The sequence below is a fragment of the Alligator mississippiensis genome, chromosome 4 (assembly GCF_030867095.1).
Source record: "Alligator mississippiensis isolate rAllMis1 chromosome 4, rAllMis1, whole genome shotgun sequence".
In the NCBI taxonomy this organism is placed as follows: Eukaryota; Metazoa; Chordata; order Crocodylia; family Alligatoridae; genus Alligator; species Alligator mississippiensis.
The window spans coordinates 144,095,745-144,122,122 of NC_081827.1; the positions used below are offsets into that span (position 1 = coordinate 144,095,745).

At 47.5% G+C, this 26,378-nt stretch overlaps 1 protein-coding gene across 1 annotated transcript in view; it reads left to right on the forward strand.

Moving 5' to 3' along the window:
* The first annotated feature begins 4,741 nt into the window (after positions 1-4,741).
* LOC106739913 (C-type lectin domain family 2 member L) overlaps positions 4,742-26,378 on the forward strand; it is a 31,191-nt gene continuing 9,554 nt past the window's right edge. The window contains exons 1-3 of the mRNA XM_019482131.2: positions 4,742-4,835; positions 22,672-22,744; positions 23,599-23,759. Of these exons, the coding sequence (XP_019337676.2) occupies positions 23,750-23,759 (10 nt within the window). The 5' untranslated portion in view covers positions 4,742-4,835; positions 22,672-22,744; positions 23,599-23,749. The remainder of the gene's footprint in view (positions 4,836-22,671; positions 22,745-23,598; positions 23,760-26,378) is intronic.

The following is a 26,378-nucleotide window of genomic DNA, read 5'->3' on the forward strand; positions in this document are numbered from 1 at the left end:
CTTGGCAAAGTCTTTGAAAAAATTATCAAGGCTCACATATGTGAGAGCCCGGCAGGACAAATTATGCTGAGGGGAAATCAGCACGGGTTTGTGGCAGGCAGATCGTGCCTGACCAATCTAGTCTCTTTTTATGACCAGGTTACGAAACGCCTGGACACAGGAGGAGGGGTGGATGTCGTATACTTAGACTTCAGGAAGGCCTTTGATACAGTATCCCACCCCATACTGGTGAACAAGTTAAGAGGCTGTGACTTGGATGACTACACAGTCCGGTCGGTGGCGAATTGGCTGGAGGGTCGCACCCAGAGAGTCGTGGTGGTTGGGTCAGCTTTGACCTGGAAGGGTGTGGGCAGTGGGGTCCCGCAGGGCTCGGTCTTTGGACCAATACTCTTTAATGTCTTCATCAGCGACTTGGACGAGGGAGTGAAATGTACTCTGTCCAAGTTTGCAGATGACACAAAGCTATGGGGAGAGGTGGACACGCCGGAGGGCAGGGAACAACTACAAGCAGACCTGGACAGGTTAGACAAGTGGGCAGAAGACAACAGAATGCAGTTCAACAAGGAGAAATGCAAAGTGCTGCACCTAGGGAGGAAGAATGTCCAGCACACCTACAGCCTAGGGAATGACCTGCTGGGTGGCACGGAAGTGAAAAGGGATCTTGGAGTCCTAGTGGACTCCAAGATGAACATGAGTCGGCAGTGTGACGAAGCCATCAGAAAAGCCAATGGCACTTTATCATGCATCAGCAGATGCATGACGAATAGGTCCAAGGAGGTGATACTTCCCCTCTATCGGGCGCTGGTCAGACCACAGTTGGAGTACTGTGTGCAATTCTGGGTGCCGCAATTCAAGAGGGATGTGGATAACCTGGAGAGGGTCCAGAGAAGGGTCACTCGTATGGTTAAGGGCCTGCAGACCAAGCCCTACGAGGAGAGACTAGAGAAACTGGACCTTTTCAGCCTCCGCAAGAGAAGGTTGAGAGGCGACCTTGTGGCTGCCTATAAGTTCATCACGGGGGCACAGAAGGGAATTGGTGAGTATTTATTCACCAAGGCGCCCCCGGGGGTTACAAGAAATAATGGCCACAAGCTAGCAGAGAGCAGATTTAGATTGGACATTAGGAAGAACTTCTTCACAGTTCGAGTGGCCAAGGTCTGGAACGGGCTCCCAAGGGAGGTGGTGCTCTCCCCTACCCTGGGGGTCTTCAAGAGGAGGTTAGATAACCATCTAGCTGGGGTCATCTAGACCCAGCACTCTTTCCTGCCTATGCAGGGGGTTGGACTCGATGATCTATTGAGGTCCCTTCTGACCCTAACATTTATGAATCATAAGAAGCTCTGTCCTTGCTTCAGGTCCTGCTGACTAACTGGCTTTCCTGGGGACTCCAACAACAGTCCTGGAGAGCAGGGAAGGCCCACATGTGGCTTGTCCCATCTCCTCCCATTCCCCATCAGATTCCTCTCAGACCCTCCTAGCTTCTCCCATGTCCTCCTCCTTCATTCCTCCTGCTGGAAAATAGGGAGAGAAAGGGAGGATGAAGCAGGGCTGCCCTGAAAGGGAGGACCCTTTGCATCCATCCCCTCCTGCAGGGAAGAGGAGCAGGGCACAGCCAAGTTCCCACAGCCGCCGACTAGCTCCTGCTCCCAGACCTTTCATCCTCATCACCAGCCTCAGGCAATCACACTTGCTGTCCCCAAATGGAGATCTTTTCCACTCTCCAAACAATTAATTAACTTCACCAGTGGTCTTGTCAGGCTCAGACCATTGCCCCCGTTCCATCATGGCCCCCACTTGGAACTGAAGTAGAATCGCCACTGTCCCAGGCTACTCCTTCGGCTTTCAAACCTGCTTTCTGCTCCTGCTCTCTATTTGTAGGCTCTCATGCAGCTACCCGCTTCAGAGCTGCAGCAGCCCCACTGATTCCTGCCATTTCTTCTTACCCAGAGCTTTTCCCTCTTCTCATGTTCTGGATGCTTCCCTTCTTCCCTATACTACCAGTCCTTTCTTCCCTCAAGACCCTTCCCCCTCTTGCTTTTACTCTTCCTTCTTCTCTAAGTCATAGCAGTTGTCCTAAAGAAACCCACTGCCGCCCTCTCCTCCTTCTTCCTCCTTGGCCTTCTCCTGTTTCCTCCTGTAACGGGGAACCCCTGCTCCTGTTACTGGTGAGACCAGAGAGAGTAGGCAATAAAAGGGGCCACTGCAGATGGGCTGAGCCTGGCACTGATGAAGGCAGTGATTTAATATAATGACCTTCTTCACCTCCAAGTGCTTAGAAATGGATTCCTTGAGGATCTGCTCAATGACTTTTCCAGGGACTGAGGTGAGGCTGACTGGTCTGTAGTTTCCTGGATCCTCCTTCTTCCCTTTCTTAAATACGGGCACTATTTTTGCCCTTTTCCAATCATCTAGGACTTTTCCTGATCACCATGAGTTTTCAATGATGATGGCCAATGGCTCTGCAATCACACCAGCCAACTCCCTGAGCACCCTCGGGTGCATCCCATCTGGCCCCATGGACTTGTACACATCTAGTCCCTAACCTATTCTTTTACCACTGAAGGCTGCTCACCTCCTTCCCAAACTTTGCTGCCAGGTGCAGTACTCTGGGAGCTGATCTTGCCTGTCAAGACTGAGGCAAAAAAAGCACTGAGCGCTTCAGCCTTTTCTGCATCTTCTGTCACAAGGTTGCCTCTTCCATTCAGTAAGTAACCTCCACACTTTCCCTGATCCTCCTCTTGCACCAACATACTTGTAGAAACCCGTCTTGTTACCCTTCACATCCCCTCACTCCAATTGCACTTTGGCCTTCCTGACTTCATCCCTGTATGCCCGAGCAATACTTTTATATTCTTCCCTAGTTATTTGTCCAAGTTTCCACTTCTTACAAGCTTCCTTTTTTGTGATTTAGTTTACTGAAGAGTTCCCCGCTAAGCCAAACTGGTCTTCTGCCATACTTGCTAGTCTTTCTGTGCATCAGGAAGATTTCTTCCTGCACTCTCAGTAAGGTTTCTTTAAAGTACAGCCAGCTCTCCTGGACTCTTCTCTCTCTCAGTCTCGCTTCCCAGGGGATCCTGCCCATGAGTTCACTGAGCGAGTTGAAGTCTGCTTTTCTGAAGTCCAGGGTCCTTACTCTGCTGCTCTCCAGTCTGCCTTTCCTTAGGATCCTGAACCCAGTCATCTCGTGGTCACTGCTGCCCAAGTTGCCATCCACTACACATTCCCCACCAATTTATCCCTATTTGTGAGCAGCAGGTCAAGAAGAGCACGGCCCCTAGTTGGCTGCTGCACCACTTGCAACAAGCAGTTGTCCCCAACACTCTCCAAAAACTTCCTGGATTGCCTGTGCACTGCTGTATTGCCCTCCTGGCAGATGTCGGAGTGATTGAAGTCCCCCATGAGAACCAGGGTCTGTGATTGGGAAACTTGCACTAGCTGTTTGAAGAAAGCCTAATCCACCATTTCCTCCTGGTCTGGTGGCCTATATCCAGTAACATCAGTCATGTTAGGCAAGAGTCAGAGACATAGGGAGATAGAGAGAAGGTAGTAGCCGAGCAGTGTGTACCCTATGCGTCTCATATTTCTTAGCCCTTTTTCCATCAGCAGTTGCCTCCCTGACAACCGTAGCCATACTCCTTCTCACAAGTGCAGCAGCAGCAGCAGCAACATCTGACCTGCGAATGTGATAAAGGCCTTGTTGTTTGGAGGCTTGAGAGTTTGCCTTGCCTGTGCTCACAGCTGTATTTAAGCCTGAAGGTGTGTTCCATGTCTCTGACCACCTGGGGAACCAGGGATCACTCAGATCTTATAAACCAGGCTGAGGAGGTAGTTCTGACTCCACTTAAAGCTGAGCCTAATTATGGGGAGGCTAGACAGCTAAGCTAGTTAGGCATATCTGTTTATCTTACAAGACCACACAGTCACACGGAGCGAAGCATCAGCTTGCTGAACCTCTGTGAGTGTGGTAATAGAGTCCTATTCTTGAGTGACAGTCCCTTCTGCATTTATCACATTTGACATTCATATCAAACAGTCCTGAATGTGGTGTGGCGTTCTTCCTGAGGTTTCTTCTTTCCTATGCACGTTTTTTTCCTTTTTCCTCAAAAGCCTTCATTCCATGTTTAATACACTGTTTTCAAGCACTTCAGTCCTCAGCAATCTTCTCCCAGACTTTTGGCTTGATGTTCATTGCCTTCACATTTCTCTTGCAAGCATCTTTGAACCAGAGATAAGGATGCATACATAGTCTTCTTCCTATAAAGAGTTCTCCATACAAGAGATCCTTAGGTATACAGCAATCATCCATTCTATGCATGTGACCCACCCATCAAAGTTGACACTAAGAAGAGAATGGATACTCAGAAAGTTGGCACTAATCCTCAGTGTGGGCAACTTTGTCTATTCCTAGAATGCAGTGAAGGCAAAATAAGTGGAAGTTGATGAGGCACTTTTCTTGAGTAGAGTATGTGGTCCAGGATTTGCTGCCATACATAAGGCAGTGAATCCTGCATGATATAATTTGATCTTGGTCTGTCACAGAGCACTGAGGTGCCCTGCTCCTAAAGAGGAGAAACTGCTAGGGAAAGAGCCCTAGCAGTGAATAAGGAGCTCAGCTGTTGGTTGCCAGGGCAACTGGAGTCAGCAAGCGACCCACACCTGCCAGCGGTCAGCTGACTGTCAGGGGCAAGGCCTGGCCCTTATAAACCCTAGGAGCTGAGGCCATGCTGGCAGTTCTCTGCTAGCAACCATAGTGGAAGGAGCTCCCTGAGTAAAGATGTGAGGAGAAGCCTGATACAGGAGCAGCATCCAACACTGCTGAGAGCTAAAAGGCACCGGTAGGATTGAATGTAGTTATTGAGAAGAGAAGCCTGACCCAGGGGCAGTATCTAACTTCACTGAGAAATAAAGGTCTCCGATAGGAGTGAATGTTGTTATGGCTGGACGGCTTCAGTTTGAGTTATAGCCGGAGGGCTAGTATTTTGTGTTGCTGTTTGTTTATCACTGGTGGTTTGGGTGAGGCTATTAGGGGTTGGAGGAGGCCTCATAGGGGACTCAGTGGAGTGGGGACCCCAGTGCCAGCGAGGGCGCAGCATTCTCATAGGGGACTTGCAGTGGAGTGTGGGAATCCCAGCGCCAGCAAGGGCACAGCACTTGGGGTGCATGGACCCCAGCCCCAGAGAAGGGGCACTACTGAGAAGCCCCAGTGCAGGCGTGGTGAACCCTGGAGAAGGGGGTGGCACTGCAGAAGAGCCCCAGAGAGGGGGCGGCTTTACTGAGAAGGCCCTGCGAGAGGGCAGCAATACTGAGGAGGGGTAGCATTGTGGACAAGGCCCCAGAGAAAGGGTGCGGAAAGAGACAGGGCCACGGAGGGCTCGAGCACCAGAGAGAGTATAGACCTGGATAGAGCAATGTCCATTCCATCTGTGAGGCTTGGGGTGTGGTATTGGGCTGGTAGGAGCCACGCATAGCCCCTAAGGCTAGGGTGCTCCAGAAGCACCCATTTGTAGAGCGGGACCCACGAGGGGTCCAGGAGTCCACAGGGCAGAGACTACAATGAGAAGTGACCAAGGGGGCATAAAAAGGCAGCCTCCCTAACATATTTCAACATCAAAGACGTGGTGGGCAAGAAACTGAGGGTGCCCTTGGGCCAACTTGGCACGGGAAGGGGCCTTAAGGAGATCACGGCCCTCCTGCAGGACCCTGCTGTGACATGGTCTTAATAGTCAGCTTGTTGTTCCACACATTTGCTCAGCATGCTCATGATACCTGATACTTTGCCAGTTCGGTTATTCAGTTGTGACAGGTAGCTGGTAACAATGGAACCAAGGTATACAAATTTATTTACAACATCCAATACATTTTCACCTGTTGTGATTGCTTGCAGTGAATCAATGTTTTGGGCCATAACATTGATGGTCTTGATACTGACTGTAAGACCCAACTGTTGGGAGACATAAACAAAGTGACTGAGGCTTTGAAGGTTGCTCTGTGTGGGCTATCAATGCAGTGTTGTTAGGAAATAGCAGCTCATGAATCAAAACTTTCCACATTTAATTTTTGCTTTCAAGTGTGTGAGGTTGAATAACTTTTTCCATCTGAGAACATATGTAGATACATTTCTTCAGTGGTGGTCCCAAAAGCATATGTCAGAACAAGGGAAAATAAAATCCCAAACAGGGCTGGGATGAGGACACAGCCCTATTAGACTCCACTTTGACTCTCAAAAGCCTCGGATGTTGATCCATCATAAGTGACTCTTTCCTGCGTTCCATGGAAAGAGCAGATTGTGCTGAGGAGTTCTGATGGACAGCCAATCTTTTCCAATAATTCAAAGAGGCCTTTTCTGCTGAGAAGGTCAAAAGTCTGAGTCAGGTCAATGCAGGTGATGTAGAGGGGCCTCCTTTGTTCCCTACTTTTTTCTGGGATTTGTTAGAGTGAGAAGTTCATGTCTATGGTGGACCTACTATCTCTGAAGCCACACTAATACTCAGGGTGAAAATGGTCAGCAAATCTGAAGTCTTCTGAGTACAGGCTGAGCAATGATCTTTCCAACAAGGCTGAGTAGTGACATGCCATGATAATTGTTACAATTGCTGTGGTCACCTTTATTCTTGTACAAAGTGACTATATTGGTATCTTGCTTATCTTGTGGCACTGTCCCTACTGCCCAGCAGTGAGTAAGAAGCATGTATAGGTGGAGAAGAAGCACAGGTTTCCTACACTTGATTCCTTCTGCAGGAATGCCATCTTTTCCAGGGGCCTTGCCAAGGGCAGTGCGTGCAAGACCTACTTTATAAGGAGATGGTCACCCACAGGCTACATCCCCCAAGCTTTTACCTAAAGTTATCTTCTATTTCCACAACAACCAGTCTGTCCATCTGCCAGGGTTTTTTAATTGGAGTTCTTAAAACGCTCTAGACATGTTGCGCTCTCTCTATTAAGATTCTTTTTCAGGCTCTTCGTAGCTATTGTACAAATAGTATGGTAGTCTCTTTCTACCTGGCAGTTAGCTTAGTGGGTTTCAGACTGTATTAGATGCCCAAGAAGAATGTTTCAGATACCCAGGAAGGTTCTGTTCCATGAACATGCAACATGTTTCCACTGCTTGGTTGGGTAATATACCAGCATCTGAAATGTACAGGGATGCTCCTTGGCATTCATACATTTACCTCTTGTTACTGCTTAGTTCAGGCTCTTAAATGTAATGACAACTTTGCTATGGCTATCCTGAAGTCACTCTTTAATTAGGACTCCTCTTCCCACCTCCAGGTTCAAAATAACAATCACTAAAAGAAAGAGTAAGTAACCACTATCATAGCTGTGGTACTTCCAGTTCTATTGACTTCCTCCTCTCCTCTCCCCGTCATTCAGAATCCTCTGTATCTGGGGTTCTTGTTACTGAGGGGACTGACTGGAGGGCAAAGTTCCCCACCCCTTATATCAGGGGCTTCCAACCCCTGGGCTGCAGCCCAGTACTGGGCTGCAAAGGATTGGCTGCCAGTCAGCAGGAGGGTTGGTTGCCACGGGCCAGAAGTGATCGCAGACTGGCAAACCGCGGACCAGCAAACTGCGGACTGGAAGTGACTGGCATACTGCGGACAGGCTTTTTTATACTGAGTATATAAAAAAGGGTTGGCTGCCTGCCTGCAGTATACTGGTCGCTGCTGGCTCACGTTTTGCCAGTCAGCGGTCACTTTTGGTCCTCAGTTTGCTCGTCTTCAGCATAAAAAGGACCAGCAGAAAAAACTACCTTATCTTCAGTTTAGGACACAAGAGCAACCACAACTGATTACTGCCATTAAAAACACTCCTACACACCCCAGAATGGTGCTTAACTTCCAGCCTGTGGCCAGATTTTTCCCACAGAACCACGTCATATGGTCCACAGGTCTCCCCAGTGGTCCAGAAATGTGGCAGGAGGGGAGCAGTGGTAGTGTTAATTTCTGCTCCCCCGCTGCTAAATTTCTAGACAGTTGGGGAGGCCTGCAGGCAAGAGGACATGCCCAGTATGCTAGATTGTGCTGGCACATGGTAGGGTCCATATGCAGGGTTACTCCATGGTTGGATCTAGTGTGTGGGGTTTTGCTAGTGTGTGGCCAGATCTGCTGTATGGGATTGACTTCACAAAGGTGGGCCATGCACAAGACAACACACATGGACCAACCTTTCATGCAAGATCTGGCCTGAGGACCAGCCCTACCCTACTCATCTAGCCCTGCAACACCACTGTTGTCCCAGCTGCCTGCGGAGGGGTTAGGGATTGAGAGTGTGGTCAGGGGTAGAAAGGTAAGAAAGATTTATTGACTTAACAAAAACACAACTACACATAGTAACAAGACAAACAATGACAGACAAAAGCAATTCGTGTTGGCAACTTATCGGCAGTCCCCTCTGATGCCTGATACACAGCAAGCTTTTCTTTCCACAAAGTTCAGCGAAGTCAGGCATCCCTGAATGACACTGTCCGAAGGAGTACCAGAAAGGACCCTGGCATGCAGTTCTTGGGCTCCTCAAGGTCCATGGGCCCACTGATCCAGGCAACAGCTAACTAATGCTTTTCACAGAGCTGTATCTTCCTTCTGAATGGTTTCCAGATATTCCAGCTCGTTTATAGCTTCTGAATGGTTCTGATAATGTACAACCACTCAGATTCCTTTTACTTTAACTGTCCTTAGGTTGACCAAGTAGCAGTACAAGCCTTGCGTTCCTTTGATAAGGTAATTTTAACTACGTCACAGGGCCTTACTACTTCAAGGCTTTGCTAAATTTACTAGGCCTTACTACATCTTACACTTTAATTAGGCTCTTAGCAACAACATACAGCTTAATATTTAAAAAATACAGAAAAACACTTAGTGTTAATCTTCATAGGGCCTTCAGCAAGGACCTTTATCACAGACATAATTTCAGCTGTCACACGCTGTAATGTAAGCAACTATTTTCTTTTTAGCTAGCACTACACAGGATTAGGCAACTAAAACAGTTTGTTCACTTGTGAACATGTGTGATAGCCAGAACCAGAGGGGTTACTATCATGAGCAATAAATATATACTCTTGGAGACATCCAGGCAATTGTTCAGCAGTTAAGATTAGCTGATGCAAAGCTTGCAAGTTTGCAACCTGCAAGTGAAATTAGTCTGTCACAATTTAACCAAAATGTTGAATCTAACTGTTTGCACTGATCATGGGCCCTAAAAATAAGCAGAACTATAAGATTAGCTGTTCTAACAGGTTTTTTTTAAAGGTCAAGCCATAACAAGATCTGACTACCTAATATAATTAGCACATTCCAAGGAATCCAGGAATAATAAACTAAGGGGTTGAGCTTGGGCAGGTAATGCTAATTTCAAACCTCAAAGTAATGTGGTGTAATTTGCTTATTGGGTGAACCCGAGTTCGGGTGGTAACCTTTCATGATAATTTCTAACATCTTTTGATCCCGTAGGGTAACAGCTATAGGGCAAGCTTGTGAGTGGCTCTAAAGGCAACAGATTAGCATAAGATAAGGTATAAAGAAGCATGTATGTCAAGCGACCAGCATGAAGGACGGGACAGAAGGACCATCGCTGTACCAAGCCTGAACCCCGGACTCCCAGTGTGAGTAAGGACCGGATCCTGACCAAGGGATCTTCCTGGTGACTCATCGGACAGCTTTGATCAGGGACGCCTGACTTTGATGGAACAACTTGGTGGTGGTGGATGGGTTGGTTTTGACCTGGAAGGACGTGGGCAGTAGGGTCCCACAGGGCTCAGTCCTTGGACTGTTACTCTTCAGTGTCTTCATCAGTGACTTAGATGAGGGAGTGAAGTGTACTCTGTCCAAGTTTGCGAATGACACAAAACTGTGGGGAGAAGTGGACACACTGGAGAGCAGGAAACAGTTACAGGCAGACCTGGACAGGTTGGACATATGGGCAGAAAACAACAGAATGCAATTCAACAAGGAGAAATGCAAAGTGCTGCACCTAGGGAGGAAAAATGAACAGCACACCTGCTGCCTAGGAAATGACCTGCTTGGCAGCACGGAAGCAGAAAGGGATCTTGAAGTCTTAGTGGACTCTAAGATGAACATGAGTTGTCAGTGTGGCAAAGTCATCAGCAAAGCTAACTGCACTTTGTTGTGCATCAGCAGATGCCTGACAAACAAAACCAAGGAGGTGATACTTCCCCCCTATCAGGCGCTGGTCAGACTGCAGTTGGAATACTGCGTGCAGTTTTGGACGCTATACTTCAAGAGGGATGTGGATAACCTGGAGAGGGTCCAGAGAAGGGCCACTCGTATGGTTAAGGGCTTGCAGGCCAAGCCCTATGAGGAGAGACTAGGGCACCTGGACCTCTTCAGCCTCCGCAAGAGAAGGTTGAGAGGCGAACTTGTGGCTGCCTATAAGTTCATCATGGGGGCACAGAAGGGAATTGGTGAGGCTCTACTCACCAAGGTGCCCTTGGGGGTCACAAGAAATAATGTCCATAAGCTAGCAGAGAGCAGATTTAGACTGGACATTATGAAGAACTTCACAGTTAGTGGTCAAAATGTGGAATGGGCTCCCAAGGGAGCTCCTACCCTGGGGGTCTTCAAGAGGAGGTTAGATGAGCATCTAGCTGGGGTCATCTGAGCCCAGCACTCTTTCCTGCCTATGCAGGGGGTCGGACTCAATGATCTATTGAGGTTCCTTCTGACCCTAACATCTAAGAACCTATGAACCTGGCATGCACCTGGCATAGAGGGACTGCCGATAAGTTGCCAACCCCATGTGGGAACTCTTTGTCATTCTGTCTATCCGTTGTTATCATTCTCTATTAGCTCTTTATTACTGTGCTATCTATTTGTCCCATTAACCTTTCTGTTAACTGTTGTATGCTAAGCTATAAGTAAATTTGCCTTTACTTCACTCCTGACTCATCTCCTAGAACCCAAACCCAGCAGCCTAATGGCTGATACACTCACAGCAGCTAGCCAGCCTGTAACAAACATGGCGTCTCCAAATTTTTCCCTCTTCTACTGCCCCTTCCCATCAGATGCTTTATGTTATGGCAATCTTTGCCCCAGTGGGGCCAACTGAGTGCCAGTCTGTCTGTCTCACCAGGGCATCTTCCTCAGAAAGAAAAGAAGAAAAGAGAAGGTAAGAATGTGGGACATGTATACATTGCTGCAATGAGTCATCAATTTGAGACCTTCATAACGTAGAGAAAATAGGTGCTTTTTTATAACTGTGCTAAAAAATCTCTAAAAAACAAACAAACAAAAAACCCTGCAGTGCAAGTTTTTGCATACAATTCATGAATAAAGTCTTAGATAGTCACAATCCTTGAAGAGAGAGGCCAATCAGAACTGCAGGAAGCTGAGTGGCCAAAGCACCTTTCTTAGCTACTGTTGCTGCAGTTGTTCCCCAAGCTGGAACTCCTGGCTGGTTCCTCCATGTAGGTTTTCTCCAAGGCCATGCGGTAGGGCAAAGGAAGCAGTACCTTGGTTCTAATGCCACTCCAGTGATGAAACAAGTGTTTCTTTTAAATTTCTGGGATATTGTAGGGTAGGAACTGTTCTCTCAAAACCACACCTAACTCATTTGTGCTGCATGGAGTGTCAGTGACACAGTAGGTACTCTTCTCTGATAGCCAGTCCTAATGCCAGTGTCTCAGTATGATATAGGGATGGTATAAAGCAGGAAGAGGTAAGATAGTAAATAATGGTCTTCTTGCTGAACCTTGATGGCTTAAGAAGAGTAATGTGGGGTTAGAAGAACCACTCCTCTGAAGTGATGGTAACACTCCAGTAACTTGTAATCATTAAAGATCCCCTTACAGTGTTCAGTTTGGGGGTTGGTAGCTGCAAATCCAATGCCTGGGTAAAGAACATGCTGAGGTAGCGATGTTGTGTACTTCTATGTAGGCACATTCTGCATGACCTTTTATGGCAAACCTGAATAAAACACACAATATGATAGTCATCACTAAGAATTTCCAGGGTACATTCCTACATAAGGCAAAGCTTCTGCTGAAGTAGTTTTTAATTCATACAATTACTTCACCCTCTTCAGACTGAATTCAATTATCCAAGTTAATATTTTGTGATTAATATGCAATGCTTTCCTAACATCCATCCAATCATGGGCAAGTAGGGATGCAAGGGGCCTCACAAGGTCTTCTAATCCAGTGCCCTGCTCAAAGCAGGATCACTTCTGACTAAACCATCCCAGGCAAGTTGTCTGTCCAACCTGCTTCTGAAAATTTCCAGGAATGGCAATTCTGCAACTTCTCTAGGTAGCCTGTCCCAATGCTTGACCTTCGTCATAGTCAGAAAGTTCCTCCTAATCACCAACCTCAATTTTGTCTAAGCATCTAGCTCAGTGCGTCTCAAACATTTCCTGAGCATAACTCCATTTCCCCAGCATGACCCCATTTCCTCAGTACAGGTTTCCTGCGCTTTATGCGGGTTCTGTATGTGCAAATTCACTCCTATGCAATGACTCATTTTATACCAAAAATTAGTTATATGCAAGGTAAATTCACTCTTATGTGATCGGTATGGTGGAAGCCTGCAGGCAGCTGCTTTGGGCAGTGCATTGTGTGAGTGATGCATCTCAGCAAAGTATAGTTTCCTGTGTAGATCTTTGCTCATCACTCATCTGCGACGCACGTTTCTGTAGTTGCCATCCCCATTATGACAGTGTCCTGTGCTTGTGTGTACTGTCTGCTGTTGGCGAGTACCAAAATTGTCTTGTAAAAGTGGTAGAAATGGGCCTGGGGGTCAGTACAGTCAAGGTCTTGGAATGTATCCCTATTTGTTACATTGTAAAATGGGTTCCCTTTATGCGAATTAGAGTTATATGCCATTATCCAGGAATGCATGTACAGCATAAAGCAAGGGAAACTTGTGTGGCCTCTCACTCCCAGCCTACATCCCTCCCACCCCCAGATGCCCCTCACTCCCCATCCAACATCCCCCAGCCCTGCCAGTGCCTTTCAGTCCCCATCCACAGCCCCCTGCCCCTGCAAGCCCTGCCAGTGGAGGCACTGAAGCTGCCAGGGCTACAGGACCAGGGCCAGGGTCTGCAGCCCCTTGGTCCCCCAGCATTGCCTGAGCCCCAACTGCTGCCTGTGGGAGGCGGCGGCTGCTGCAGCCAAAGGTGTCCAGCTCCGCACACCTCCCCTCCCCTCCCGGCTCCCTTCCAAGCAGGCAGCATGGCTGGAGTGGAGCGCATTGGGGGTGGGGGTTGCAGGCTGCCTGTTGCAGGCTTGGGGCTCCCTGTCTTGCTGTCCTTCCCCCTAAGGCCTCTGTGGCCCAGCAGGCAAGGCAGGGAAGCTTGGTGCTGCTGCCGGGAACCCCACACTGGCTGTGCTGCCATGGTGAGGTGCACCCTGCCTGCCTGGAAGCAGTGGCGGTGTCACAGAGTTGTGCCCAATGCTGCTGCCAGGCAGGCCTGGGGTACCTCACCATGGTGGCATGGGGTTTGCGGCACTAAGCCTCCCCACCTTGCTCTGTTGTGGAGGCCCTGGGAGAAGGGCAACAGAATGAGGAGCACCGAGCCCACAGTGGCCAGCCCACATCTGCTCCCCTTCCCGTGCACAAATTTGGGGGGGACATGTACCCCCATGGCTTCCTCTCCAGGAATGTGTGACCCATTTTTTATGGTTGTAACTCCAATGGGGTTACAACCCCAAGATTGGGAACTGCTGATCTAGCTTCTCTTTGGTTGGAAACAGATATTGGCTTTGTGCAGCCATTACCATTTTTGTGGCAGCACAAAGTGAAAGCAAATAGACACCCATGCCCTTGTCACATCACAAATGCCTTTGTGGCTGCAACAAAAGGTAGTAATGACTTGTGCTCCATTTTCCTGGTGGATGTCTATTTTCTTAACAGCAGAAGAGCATGGACAGCCCAGAGTTTCCTGTACCCTCCAGCTGCCTTGGGTAGGTGCTTCTGGGGCTTGAGAGGCCCTGTTCCGCATACCCTGGGAACTCCTGTACCAGATTGGGCCCCTTAAACTCCAGGAGTTCCTGCCCGGGTTTCCTTGCTTCCAGAGACATACTCTGGAGATTCCCAAGGGCATGTCTCTATAAGTAGGGATCATTTCCCCTGTCGTTCTCCATGATCAACAAGTAGGACAACACATGACATATGTTTCACCCAATGAAGTGGATTGGCTTTGCTGAGATGCATCTTGCCACATCTGATCTGCTTTATTTGGCAATGTCTATTTATACTCTAAGTAATTCTTAACCTGTTCTGCCATTACTCTAGGCCTGTGGTTTTTAATCTGTGGCCTGTGGACCCCTGGGGGTCCTCAGACTATGTCTAAGTGGTCCGTGAAAGATGATTATGACTAATTAAAGTAGGTGAATCTGGATCCTAAGTAATACCCACACTTACAATTCAAAGAGGTCTGCGCCTCTATTCCAAATTTCCAAAGGGACCCACACCTCCATTTGAAATGTTTTAGGAGATCTACAAATGAAAAAGGTTGAAAACCACTTCTGGATACTGTTTGACTCCTTCCCTATCTTTGCTGCCAACTGTGCTCATCATCCGGTAGCTGCCCCTATTTGTGATGGCAGAAGTAAAAAAGTTACTAAATACTTTAGCCTTCTATGCATCATCTATAACTATGTTGTTTTCTGCATTCTGTAAGGGGCATATGGTTTTTTTTGTTTTGTTTTGTTTTTTAGTCTTCCTTTACTCATGACATACTGAGAGAATACCTTTTTATGTCCTTTGCCAGTTGCAACTCAAATTGTGCCTTGGCCTTCCTATGTTTCTCCCTGCCTTCCTGTGTGATACTCTTATACAGTTCCCTAGTCATATGACCAAGTTTCCATGTTTTTAGGATTCCATTTTGAGTTTCAGCCCATTGAGGAGACTGTTGTTTAGCCAGACCGGTCATCTGTTGCATGTCCTATTCTTTCATTGCATCAGGATAGCTTGCTCCTGTGCCCTTAGAAGGGCCTCCTTAAAGCAGAAGCATAACAAGGGTGGGAGAGGGGGACACCTACCAAGTTAGATGGGGCAATAGAATCACCAGCCATCCCTGCAGAGTCTGCACCCCAGCAGCAGTGCCATGCTAGGAATTTCAAAACAGTCATCAGCTTCAGCTGCTGCTTTCAGCACTGCTGCTACTTTAAGAAAAATAGCCGGGACAAGCAGAGTATGCACACAGGCAGTGGCAGCTCAGCTGGGACTGTGAAGCTTCTAGCTTGGGTAAGAATACTGCCTCCCACCCTTCTCAGAACACATGTGCCCCATCTCCTCCCCTCTTGTCTTCAGATCCCATGCCCCCTATCCCCACCCTCAGATCCTCTGCCCCCCACCCCTGCCTTCAGATCCTGTTCCACCCCCCACCCCTCACCACTTTCAGAACCCATGTCGCCTTCACCAGGTTCCTGAACTACATGCTGTCCTTGCAGGATTTGCCCCAGGTGGCATCTTTGCTTGTTATGCCACTGCCTTAAAGTACAGCCAGGTCTCTTGGATTCTTTCCCCTCAGACTTGCCTCCCAAGGGATCCTGCCTGAGTTTGCTGAAGTCTTCTAAAGTCCAGTGTCCTTATTCTGCTGCTCTCCTTCTTTCTTCCCCTTAGGATCTTGAATGCAATCATTTTATGGTCCCTGTCACGCTAGTTAGCTTCCACTTTCACCTTCTCAACCACTTCCTCCATGCTAGTGAGCAGCAGGTAAAGAATAGCTTCCCTTGCTGGTTTCTTTACCATCAGTATCAAAAAGTTATTTGCAACACACCAGGAATTTGCTGGACTGCATGTGCACTGCTGTGTTTCCCTCCCAGCAGATGTCTCAATAATTAAACTCCCCCATGAGAACTGGAACTTAGAAGCTTCCATTTGTTGTTTAAAGGAGGCCTTGTTCGCTAGGGCTGCGTGAAGCTTTGGTTGCTGATTTGATTTGGCGGAGATTTGGCCCAATTCGGTGACTGAATCTCTGAATCTGAATTGAATCAGGAGACCCTTTAATCTTTCTGAATCGAATCAGAACCCTCTGAATCGATTCGGAGAGATTTGATGATTTGGACATAGATATAGCTTTATATGTTTTTTTTCTACATACCTCAAGGTATCAGGAGGATCGTGAAGGCTGTGATGGTGGGGTGGAAGAAGTGTCCCATGGGAGCACGGCAGGGTCCTCAGTGTGCTCAGAGGTGGACCCAGAAGTGGACCAGAAGCATTTCTGGTCCACTTCTAGGACCTTCCCCCCCATCCCCCCCCATCATGGCAACTGGTGCCTTCTGGGTCTTGAGGGGCACCGGGGGCCCCCTATGGCTGATCGAGCGCTCTTAGCGGTGGACCCGGAAATGGACCAGAACTACTTCTGGTCCACTTCTGGGTCCACCACCGAGTACACTTGGGGCCTCCCCGTGCTCCTGTGGGATGCTCCATCTGCCCCACCATCTCAGTGTTCATGAGCCACACCTGGTACCTCAAGTTATGTAGAAAAAACATTTAAAACTGTGTCTATGGCCAAATCACTGATTCTCCAAATCAGAATTGAATCTTTAGATTCAGATTTGGCTGAATCGAATTGGGACAGTGATCCGAATCAACGAATTGAATCACTGTCCCCAGAATCGGGCCAAATCCAAATTGAATACGGCCCGCTTTGCACACCCCTATTGTTCACCTCTTCCTTCTGTTTTAGGGGCCTATAGCAAATGCTCACCATAGCTTCCCTCCTGCTACTCCCCCAACCTTTACCCAGAAGTTTTCAACAGGCCTACCTTCCAGTTCATACTGCACATAAGAACATGTGTACATTGCCTTTACATACATGGCAACACCTCCTCCTTTTTTCCCCCTGCCTGTCCTTCCTGAACAAGTTGTACCCAACCATGACCACACTCCTATCATGTGAACCAGGGGTTCTTCAACTGGGGAGTACGTGTACCCCTGGGGGTACTTAGACCAGTCCTAGGGGGTAAGCATGGGTGGGTGGGGACAGAGTGCCGCCACCTCCCAAGAGCAGGGTTGGGGCAGGACGAGGGCAGCAGAGCCCCTCTGCAGGGTGGGGAAGCTTGCACCACACACCAGCCCAGTGAGCTTCCCTGTCCCACCCCAGCCTTGCTCCTGCGAGGCGGTGGCACTCTGTCCCTGCCCACCTGTGTGCCGTCCCCCTCTTCTGTGTCCGGCCAAGTGCTACCCCTCCCCACCCTCCGCTTGGCATCTGGCCGCCAGGGGTACTTAGATTTAAAAAGGTTGAAAACCCCTGATGTGAACTATCCCACTACACCTCTGTAATCCCAATTATATCATCACTTCTCAATTATACCAGGACCACCAATTCTTCCTATTTATTCCCTGTGCTTTTCACATTAGTGTATAAATGCTTCAAGTACCTAACTGAGTGTCCTATCTTCTCACTGAGAATGCAATACAATGCAGTATAGTACAATACAATGTCCAGATACAATATCTGTTGCATTTCCTTGAAGCTATAACTAAAGTTTAGCATGAATTATTCCTTCTATACATGCCCCAAATTTAATGCTTGCTTCACTGTTACCAGGGAGTGAGGGCAAACTTACCACAGAGTTACTGACAGAATCACTGCAATTTCCTTTTAAAATATTGCATCCAAATTTGTTTTCTTTTTTCACATGATGACATTCATGCAGTTACCTACCTGGTACACTAGCCTTTTATGGGGGAATAGCAAATGGCCTTCCTTAGCTGAGTTGAGTCAGCACTTCTTCATTTCTGATGAAATGACTAATATATCTACCCAGGTTTTCTGCACTTACTTTTTGAGCACAGAATGAATTTTCTGCAAATATACAGTGTATGAGTTAAAGTTACTTTCTTAGGACCCTTAAGAATACAGCACGCTTTCTCTGACAAAGCGGGCTGCAGCTTTCATGTCTATTAAATGATCAAGATGCCACCCATGCTCTTTTAGTCTAGTGTAAACATAACCTAAGACTTTATCTTGACTGATGTGAAGACATGATGTTAGGCCAAGCTAATTCTTATGATTGAATCTGTATCTAATAAAATGCAACTTGAGACAAGGCAAGCTGTACAGAAGACTCTGCACTATGCTCTCAGCTGAGTATCTGCTAAGGTACAATGGCACCTTTGTCTTGGGTAGAGTTTTAGGAAGTTCTAGTTACATTGAAACAGCTAATATGGTTCGGCATCACACCTTTAGGTTCTAGTCAACTTGATTCCACAAGGATGTCATAGTTTATTGCCATATTAACTTGGGTCTTGTTTTCAACAGGAAAAAATGGTGGTTCTTAACTTAGATACCTAACATAGGGAAGTTAGTTATCCAGAAGTTATATTTCTCATGCGATGAGGCCCCCAATTTTTTGCTCTACAGCCATAATGCAACAAATATTCACAGCTGCAGAGTACTTTTTAAAATGGCCAATAGCGAGAAAATTTAACCCTTGTCTGATGAAGTTTCAGACAGGGGTGCTCTAAGGCAGAGCAGATTCCCTGCAAGGGTTAATTTGGGTGCTTATGCCTGCATCTTTGTGAGGTTGGACTGATGCTTGTGGAGGTTAGCACCAGCCGGGGCAGCAGGGGAGGGAACGGGGTGGGGGGTAGGAACCCCCCCCCCCCCCCCATCATACTCCCCCCCCCCCCCCCTTCAGCTGCCCTGCTGGGTCTTGTGGAAAACCAGGCTGGGCCCATGAGGCAGGGTCAGCTCCCCCTTACCCCCCGCCTGCCCCCCCCCCCAATGGCTTGACAGCACCAGAGGCTGCTATGCCTGGAGCTGTGGTTGGGGGAAATGGAAACCCTCTGGCTCCTGGATCTGGTCTGGCTCTCCCCAAGATCCCAGCAGAGGTAGCCAAGCTGGACCCATGCTGGGGTGGGGGGCTCCATTTCCCCTCCCCTCCCACCTAAGTTCTGGGCTGGGGTAGCTGGGGGGACATTGTCAACCTTTGCCACTGTCAAAACACTCATCTGGGGGGGGGGGAAGGGAGCCCCCACCGTCTCATGGGCACAACCCAATTTCCTCCAAGACCCCAGCAGGGGTAGCTGTGGAGGGACACGCTTGGCAAGGGGGCTTCATCCCTCCCCCCAGTCACTGATGACAGTTGCCAGCTGGCTGGAGTGGGGGGCTGGGAGAGGGTGCCTGCACTTGTGTACCTGCTCATAGTTAAAATCCTAGAGAAGATAAAGCTGTTTCAGTTTGCAGGCAAGTTACTAGGTTCTCATAGTGCCTTTAATTTCTCCTGCTTATTTACGCAAAAACGGCAAATAGCTTCATCTTCTCTAGGAGTTAATCTTTAGTTAGTTACCATATTATTTATCTTGAATTAAGGACACTCCTTTTTTCAAGTGAAGATCCAGCTTTAGAGACTTGTCTTTCATTTAAGGATGGACTCGCATGCAGTTTTGTACCGCTTTAACTATATAGCAGTGCAAACCCCCACAATTGGATGCAGTTCTAAAGGTGCTTATATGAGGATGGCTTATTTCTGCTCACCTACCAAATAAGTAATACTGATATGAGGATCTTTTATCACCAGTATAACCATGTCTGCTCTGGAGATTTGCATAGATTTAACTGTAACGGTTTCCTACCTGATTAGACTCAGCTCTGTACAATAAGTTTCTACAGGCAAATCCTGTTTCTGATTGTGTTTATTACTTCCCTTAGTCTTCACACACCCACTTATTCATGAAAAAGTGAGAGGGAACATACTTGTCTGTTTGCAGCAGAGTGTTGTCCTCCCAGAAGAAGCTGCCTTCTTTCTTGCGCAACCCAATCCAAGAATCTTGCATCTGCAGACGCTTGATTAGAAAAAGCTAAACAAAACAACATTTATGTTAACTTAAATTTCCTCACAAGAAATAAACACTTTTTCTGTGATTTCTCTTGGCTGTTCTACAGTGACCTCCATGTACATGCTCTTGTCCCATAGTAAGAGAAAACTAAATTGCACTTGGCTAGTCCTTGGTCTGGGTCTATATAAATGATGCAGTCAAGGAGACTTCTATGTCGTCATAGGTGAGTTTCTTTAAGAGCAATGAAGACCAAAATGTTCCTATTGAGGTAACTTAAAATCAGGCAGTTATACTAAATTCCGGAGAAGGAGGGAAAAATTGGAGGTTGTGGGCAGAACTTTCTAGGACACAGAGGCAAGGGTTGTAGAGGACCGCAAATGCAGCATCCTCATTCTCATCCACCTACCCCTTCAGCTCTGCCAGATCAGCTCTGGGGAGACTTTCCACCACATGGGTCTGCAATCCTAGATATGAATTGGGTCTGTTGTTTGGTTAAAATTTGGATGCCTTTCTAAAACTCTAAGAGATGGTCAGATACAAATAGTAATAGTTATTGTAAAAATGTCCAGATAAACATATAGGAAGAAACAGAAACCCCATTCCTTCTGCCAAAATTCTGTTAAAAGGAATAAAAATAATGAGGCTTTTTTTTTTTTTTTTTAAAGGGAGGGGGGTCTTACTTTAGGCTTATGTGGTCTCAGCGAGGGTGTCTGGATGTGGAAGAATTACTCTTCAGGGATATCCCTGTTGCCCACATTCATAAGATGCATTGCCACTCAAAAGCCTTGATTAGATTAGTTGGTTCAGATATTGCTAGACGGATTATAGCAACTAACCCCCTGATGAAACTATGTTTTCCTGTACAGGCAGTCTTCGATTTACAACATTTCAAGTTACAATGTTTTGCACTTACAATGTTTATAAATTGACACGCTGTTTCAACTTTCTGACATCAGTTTTGACTTTACAATGCTTGATCTGATGCCACACCACACCAGCAAACAAGTTCACTGCGTCGCCCATCTCCCTGGAGAACATCTGTCCAAACTTCCTTGGACACTTTCTTTAAGAAAGCAGACAAGACTCCAGAAAAAACCTGCAGACTGGACTCCTGAGAAGATTCCAGCCAAGAACCCTTCAAAAAAGTCCAGCCAAGAGCCTTTCAAAAAGTCCAGCAAAGTCACCTCAAAGAAGTCCTTCCAAACCAATATGATTGCTACTTACAATATAAATACACTAATGTATCTATATTACTCATCTATAATTGATTGAGTACAAAATTCTGGGTTATTTTTGGTGAAAATAGAGTATGGGGCCTTGGTTCAGGAATTAATCCTCCATTTATAACATTGTTTCCTATGGGAAAATCAGTTCCAAGTTACAATGTTTCGACTTAAGACATGGTTTTCAGGAACCAATTGTGTCATAAGTTCGAGGACTGCCTGTACTTGGTGCTAGAAATTTGGATATAGAGGCCTCCATCCTGATGCTTGGCCTTCTCCAAATGGCAGGAGATTTCTGGATTGTCTTTATTAACCTTGGGACACCGATGAAGTTGGAAAGCCATGCCTCACACCTGCTATGGGAAGAGGCATTCTGGTTCTCTCTACCCTAAATCTACAGATCAGTGAGAACTCAAGACAATATCGCAGTCAAGGAGTTTTTCACTTCATCTGAACTCTCCATCTGACTCTTAGATGGGAAGCCATTGCCTAGTGTGTACTTTACCATTCCCTAGTAATGAAACAAGTATGACCTAAAAGAAATTTTTGTGGAGACCCATTTTTCATTACATCCAGGAAGAGCACACACCAACTGCTGAAACTTCCTTAGCCTGACGAAGGGTTTTTGAACCCAAAAGCTTGCTTAATAACTATTCTCCAACTATTTGGGTTGGTCTAATAAAAGATATCAAATTCACCCAAGGAACCTTGTCTGCCTTGTGGAGACCCGGGCTTTCTGAGCATTTCTTCTTCCCCATATCTAAAGTTAGAAGTTGATTTTTACAAGCAGATGATGATAGAAGATGCTAGGAGAACAATGTTTTCCAGGATTGGATTTTTTTAGTGATCTATTTATATCTTAACCTTGTATGTTTGGACACACACTGGATTTATGCTGGCTTTGTTGAGAAAAAGTGGAAAAGAAGATTCAAAGAATTAATAATAGGACTGCCTTTGGTTTGCCATTCAAATCCAAACAGCAAGGCAACATAGGCAAACCTGTATTGTCACTATATAAATAGTGTGATCATATGTCCTGGATTGGCTGGGACAGTCCTGAATTTTGGAGGCTGTATCAGCATCCTGCCCATTAGAGAAAATTGAAGCGGAAGTCCTGGATTGGTGGGAACCTGCCCACACATGTGGCTCCTGAGTAAGGAGCTGGGCACATATGGGCAGGTTTGCACCAATCCAGGACTTTTGCTTCAATTTTCTCTAGGGAGCCCAGTCAGTGGGTTGCTCCCTGGTCCAAACTCCACTGGGCTGTGAGCAAAGTTGCTTGTGCAGTAGAGCTGGGGCTGGGGGACAGGTGTGCATGAGGAGCTGTGGGATTGGGGCTGTGTGTGTGTGTGTGTGTGTGTGTGTGTGTGTGTGTGTGTGTGTGCACTGCACTGTCCTGCCTGGCCCCACTCTTAGAAGCTATGGGGTTAGGGCTGTGTGTGTGTGTGTGTGTGCGCGCACGTGCGCATGGGTTTCCCCCCATCCTGGATTTCCTTCAAAATATTATGGTTATCTTTATATATAAAGCCACCCAATCCCTCAGACAGGCAGCCTGGTAACTTTCATGACTTGAATTCACAGGGTTTCTTCAAAGATTTTAAAGGATAGATGCTCGATAAGAACATGGAGGCAGTGCAGGTACTGCAAGAAGAGAACAATACCTGATCCTTTCTTCTATCTCCTTACCATTTCCTTTTGATTTTCAGTCACTGCAAGGAAAGCTTTGTGCTTTGAACAGAAGTCCTGACTAGAGTCCCAGTCCTTCTCCTCTTCTGAGAGGTAATAGCATTTCTTTTTGAAATATAACCAGTCCTCATGACATGGCTCCCATGACTGGTGGAAGTAGGAAGCTGAAAGAGAAGTACGTGTCAGATTTCTTCTTGGTGTTATCTCCCAATTCAGTTTCATTAATGCAACCACAACCAATTCAGAGCTCAGCCCATCTGAAAGCAAAATTCACACTGACTGTCAGAGAAGATGCCAGTCTAAATGACAGAGAAGAATGCACCTGACCCTGTATGCCTTTCAGTGTGAACAACTCTTAGCACCTGAGACCCATGGGAGGGTGTTTGTTGCCAGGCAGGCCTGGCTCTGAACGACATACCCAGATTTCACCTTTAGTGAAGATCTCACCTTGCACATGTATCACCATTCATCTGGGGCATGAGCTGGGATGGGGGCTTCATCACCATGTGCACAATTCCCCATCATTTCAGCAAGGCATACGTTCTTTAGCTGGTAGTACTAACAGCCTCTTCTATAGGGACACTTCACCTGGGTTACTGGACCCTTTTTGCAGGTGCAAATGGGGAGAGGAGGAGCTTGCAGAGAATGAAGCTGCTTCCCAACATCTGTGGCTAAAAACTCCTATTGCTCCAACTACTACTCCCTCACCAACCTGGTTTTTCAGCCCCTACCTTCCCTCACCAATCGGCTATCCTCCTCCCTAACTCTACCTGGCAACTCTTTGACAGGTCAGCTGAGATCACTGCATATCCACCTCCTAATAACCAGCCTCCTCCCCAGCACAAGTCCTTTACAATATCATGAATATTTGCATTTTTAACAAAGCTCAGTAAAGGAGGTAATATACTTAAAGGAAAAATCACTCATTCTTTTTCCATTTGCTTCAGTGTCTCAGTGATTAAGGAAAATATTTTGTTCAAGTGGTCCTGGAAGGAAATTTATACAGCTGTGAAGGACCTACCCACTAAACCATACAAGCTCCTCATTTCTGCTGCAGGCAGAGGGCAATCCTGAGCAAAGCAGAGTCTGATATGCTCTATGTGCCAAGGTAAGCTTCCATGGAAAGGGCTGTTGGGAGTAAGCCAGGCATGATAGCTTTAAGCTTAATATGAATCCAGTGACTCAAAAATACCTCCATAGAGGATCCTAAGTGGTAGTGTAGCCTCATTCCCTACCCACAAATTGGGGTGGGGTGGCAAAATGAGATGCCTCTCAGTTTCCAGTGAGGTAAGGGCCTGTAGGGCTGGCTTTCACCGTCACAGAGTGTGTAGAAATACAATACAGAATCTATCGAGGAAAGGAACCCAGACAGTGAAACAAAGAACAAAAAAATAACTCTTTGGCTGAATCCTTTGTCTTAAATTCACAGGCAACACATAGGAGGTGGATAGGGGTGCACCCCCTGAGAGCGCTGGTGCACCCCCTGATAGCCAGTATTCCCAACTTAGGCAACAGGCAGGGGTGGCAGGTGGGAGTGCTGGTGCCCCCCTGAGAGCGCCAGCTGGGAAGTGGGAGGGGTGCCAGGAGAAGTGCCACTGGCACTTCCAGGCACACTGCTGGAACTTCTGGGCCCCAGCCCCGGATCCAGATGCCACTGGCCACCCGCCAGACGCAGATGCCTCCCGCAGATGCTGCCGGCACTGTTGGTGGAGGGAGATGGGGGTTGGTGGCGAGAGCTGACCAAGGGTTGGTGACTACCCACAGCCACTGCCAGCAGTGTCAGTGGTGGCCTGCAGGGGTCTTGGACCGCCCGCAGATGTGGCAAGTGGTGACCACCCGCAGGCACTGCTGACACTGTCCTTTTGGAAGGGGTGTACCACCACACTCAGGGAGTGCACATGCACCCACGTGCACCCCGTACGCGTCACCCCTGTTTATCAGTGTTGGAGTGTTTGACCTCTGCAGCCCTGATGCATGGTATGGAGGTGAAACAGGTGTCAAATAACAAGCAAAGATTTCACATACTTACTTGTGACGGTAATGACCACTATAAAGACCAGTACTCCCAAGGTTCCAGCAATGTACTTCGGAGATGAGAAAAGGCCTGAAAGAATGAAGATCATTCAAGGCTTCATTGCATAGGTATCAACTTTAGGTTTTTAGCTCCGACAGCTGGAGTCAAGTTATATTCCAAGAGGGAGAGAAAAGACAGCTTTGTATCTCACTTATTTCACTGTAAATCTGGAGCAATCTCATCAAAGTCAGAGACTTTATTTTGGACTATATAAGTGGGATCAGAATTAGCCTAATTTTTACCTGGAAGCTTCACCAGTGGCTACCAAAGATACTCAGCAGCCACAAGTGCACACCTGAAAGCAAACTGGTCATCTTGCACAGCTCAGATGGCACCATCTGAGACAGAGGGCAGTTTTACATTCTGGATGAAATGTCAGTCCCAGGGGTATATCCAGAGGGGGATCCAGATGTCAGACATAGGGTGGATCTAAATGTCAGACCCAGGGGTGGATCCAGATCCTTTCTGGAATGGACTGTACTATGGGAGCCTCCAGGGACTTTTCAAAATCCCTAAAGCAGGTGAAAATCCTTCTTCCCTTCCCCTTCCTGCTCAAAGGCATCACCCCTCCTTGCCTCTTCCCCCTCCCTCACCTGCCTTTTGCCTCTGTCCTGGAGTTTAGTAAACCTCAGAGTCCTTTCTGCCCTGGGGTTAGGGGGTGTGTTGGGGAGCTGGGCTCAGCTGGGGACAGGGACACCAGCAGCACACCTGCTCCTGGACTGGGCAGTGTGGGAAGAACCACTTTCCAGCTGCCCTGTTGCCACTGTCCCCTCCCCAGCTGAGCCCAGCCCCTACTCATCCTGGCTGACTCTGGAGCTTCTCTGCCTCTGAGCAGTAGAGAAAACAGCAGCAGGGGAGGGGGAGGGGGAGGGGGAGAGGGTGGGGGTGAGGAGGGGAGGGAGCAGTGTAAAGCAAAGCTCAGAGCAATTCCAGTCTCAGCTACAGTCAGGGCCGGATACAGGCATGGGTGAACTGGGCAGCAGCCTGGGGCTCGGACAGAAAGGGGGTCCGAAAATGGTAATTTAAAAATTATTATCGTCAATGTCTCTGGTGAAGCGGGGCCTGATACTAAAAGTTTGCCTGGGGCCACCAGGAGTCTAGGTATGGTGCTGGCCAGGGTGCAGGGTGGTGCTCACTGTTGGGTGCGCACACACAGTTCATGAGACAAACCCAGAGATTTCAGATGGGAATTAAAAGCATTTTAAAAGCATCCTTTCTTGTGGGCTTTCTGAGTTCTTTGTAAGGGAATCATGGCGCTATTTTTTTGTAGTCAAAAAACAACTGAACACTGTGAACTGGTCTTTTCCGAAGGGTGCCTGGAAGCTAAAGAGGACTGCCTTGAGCCTTAAGAAAGGCTGAGAAAAGCTGCTCTCGTCTTGGCATCTCCATGCCACTGCACAGGACCAAGGTGCCCCTTATCTCCAACCTGAATGCTGGAGGGTGCATCTGACCCCAGACTTTCCCCCAGAGTTCAACCAGCTGCTTTTGTTTCAAGGGAGGAGGAAGGATGCTGCTGGAGTAGCATTGCCAACCCTCCAAGATTGCCCTGGAGCCTCCAGGAATTAGATATAAATCTCCAGGAGACTGCTGAGTCACCTGGGAGATAAACGAAGTACATATTAAATGTTAAGCCCAATTTATACGGTAGTCCAG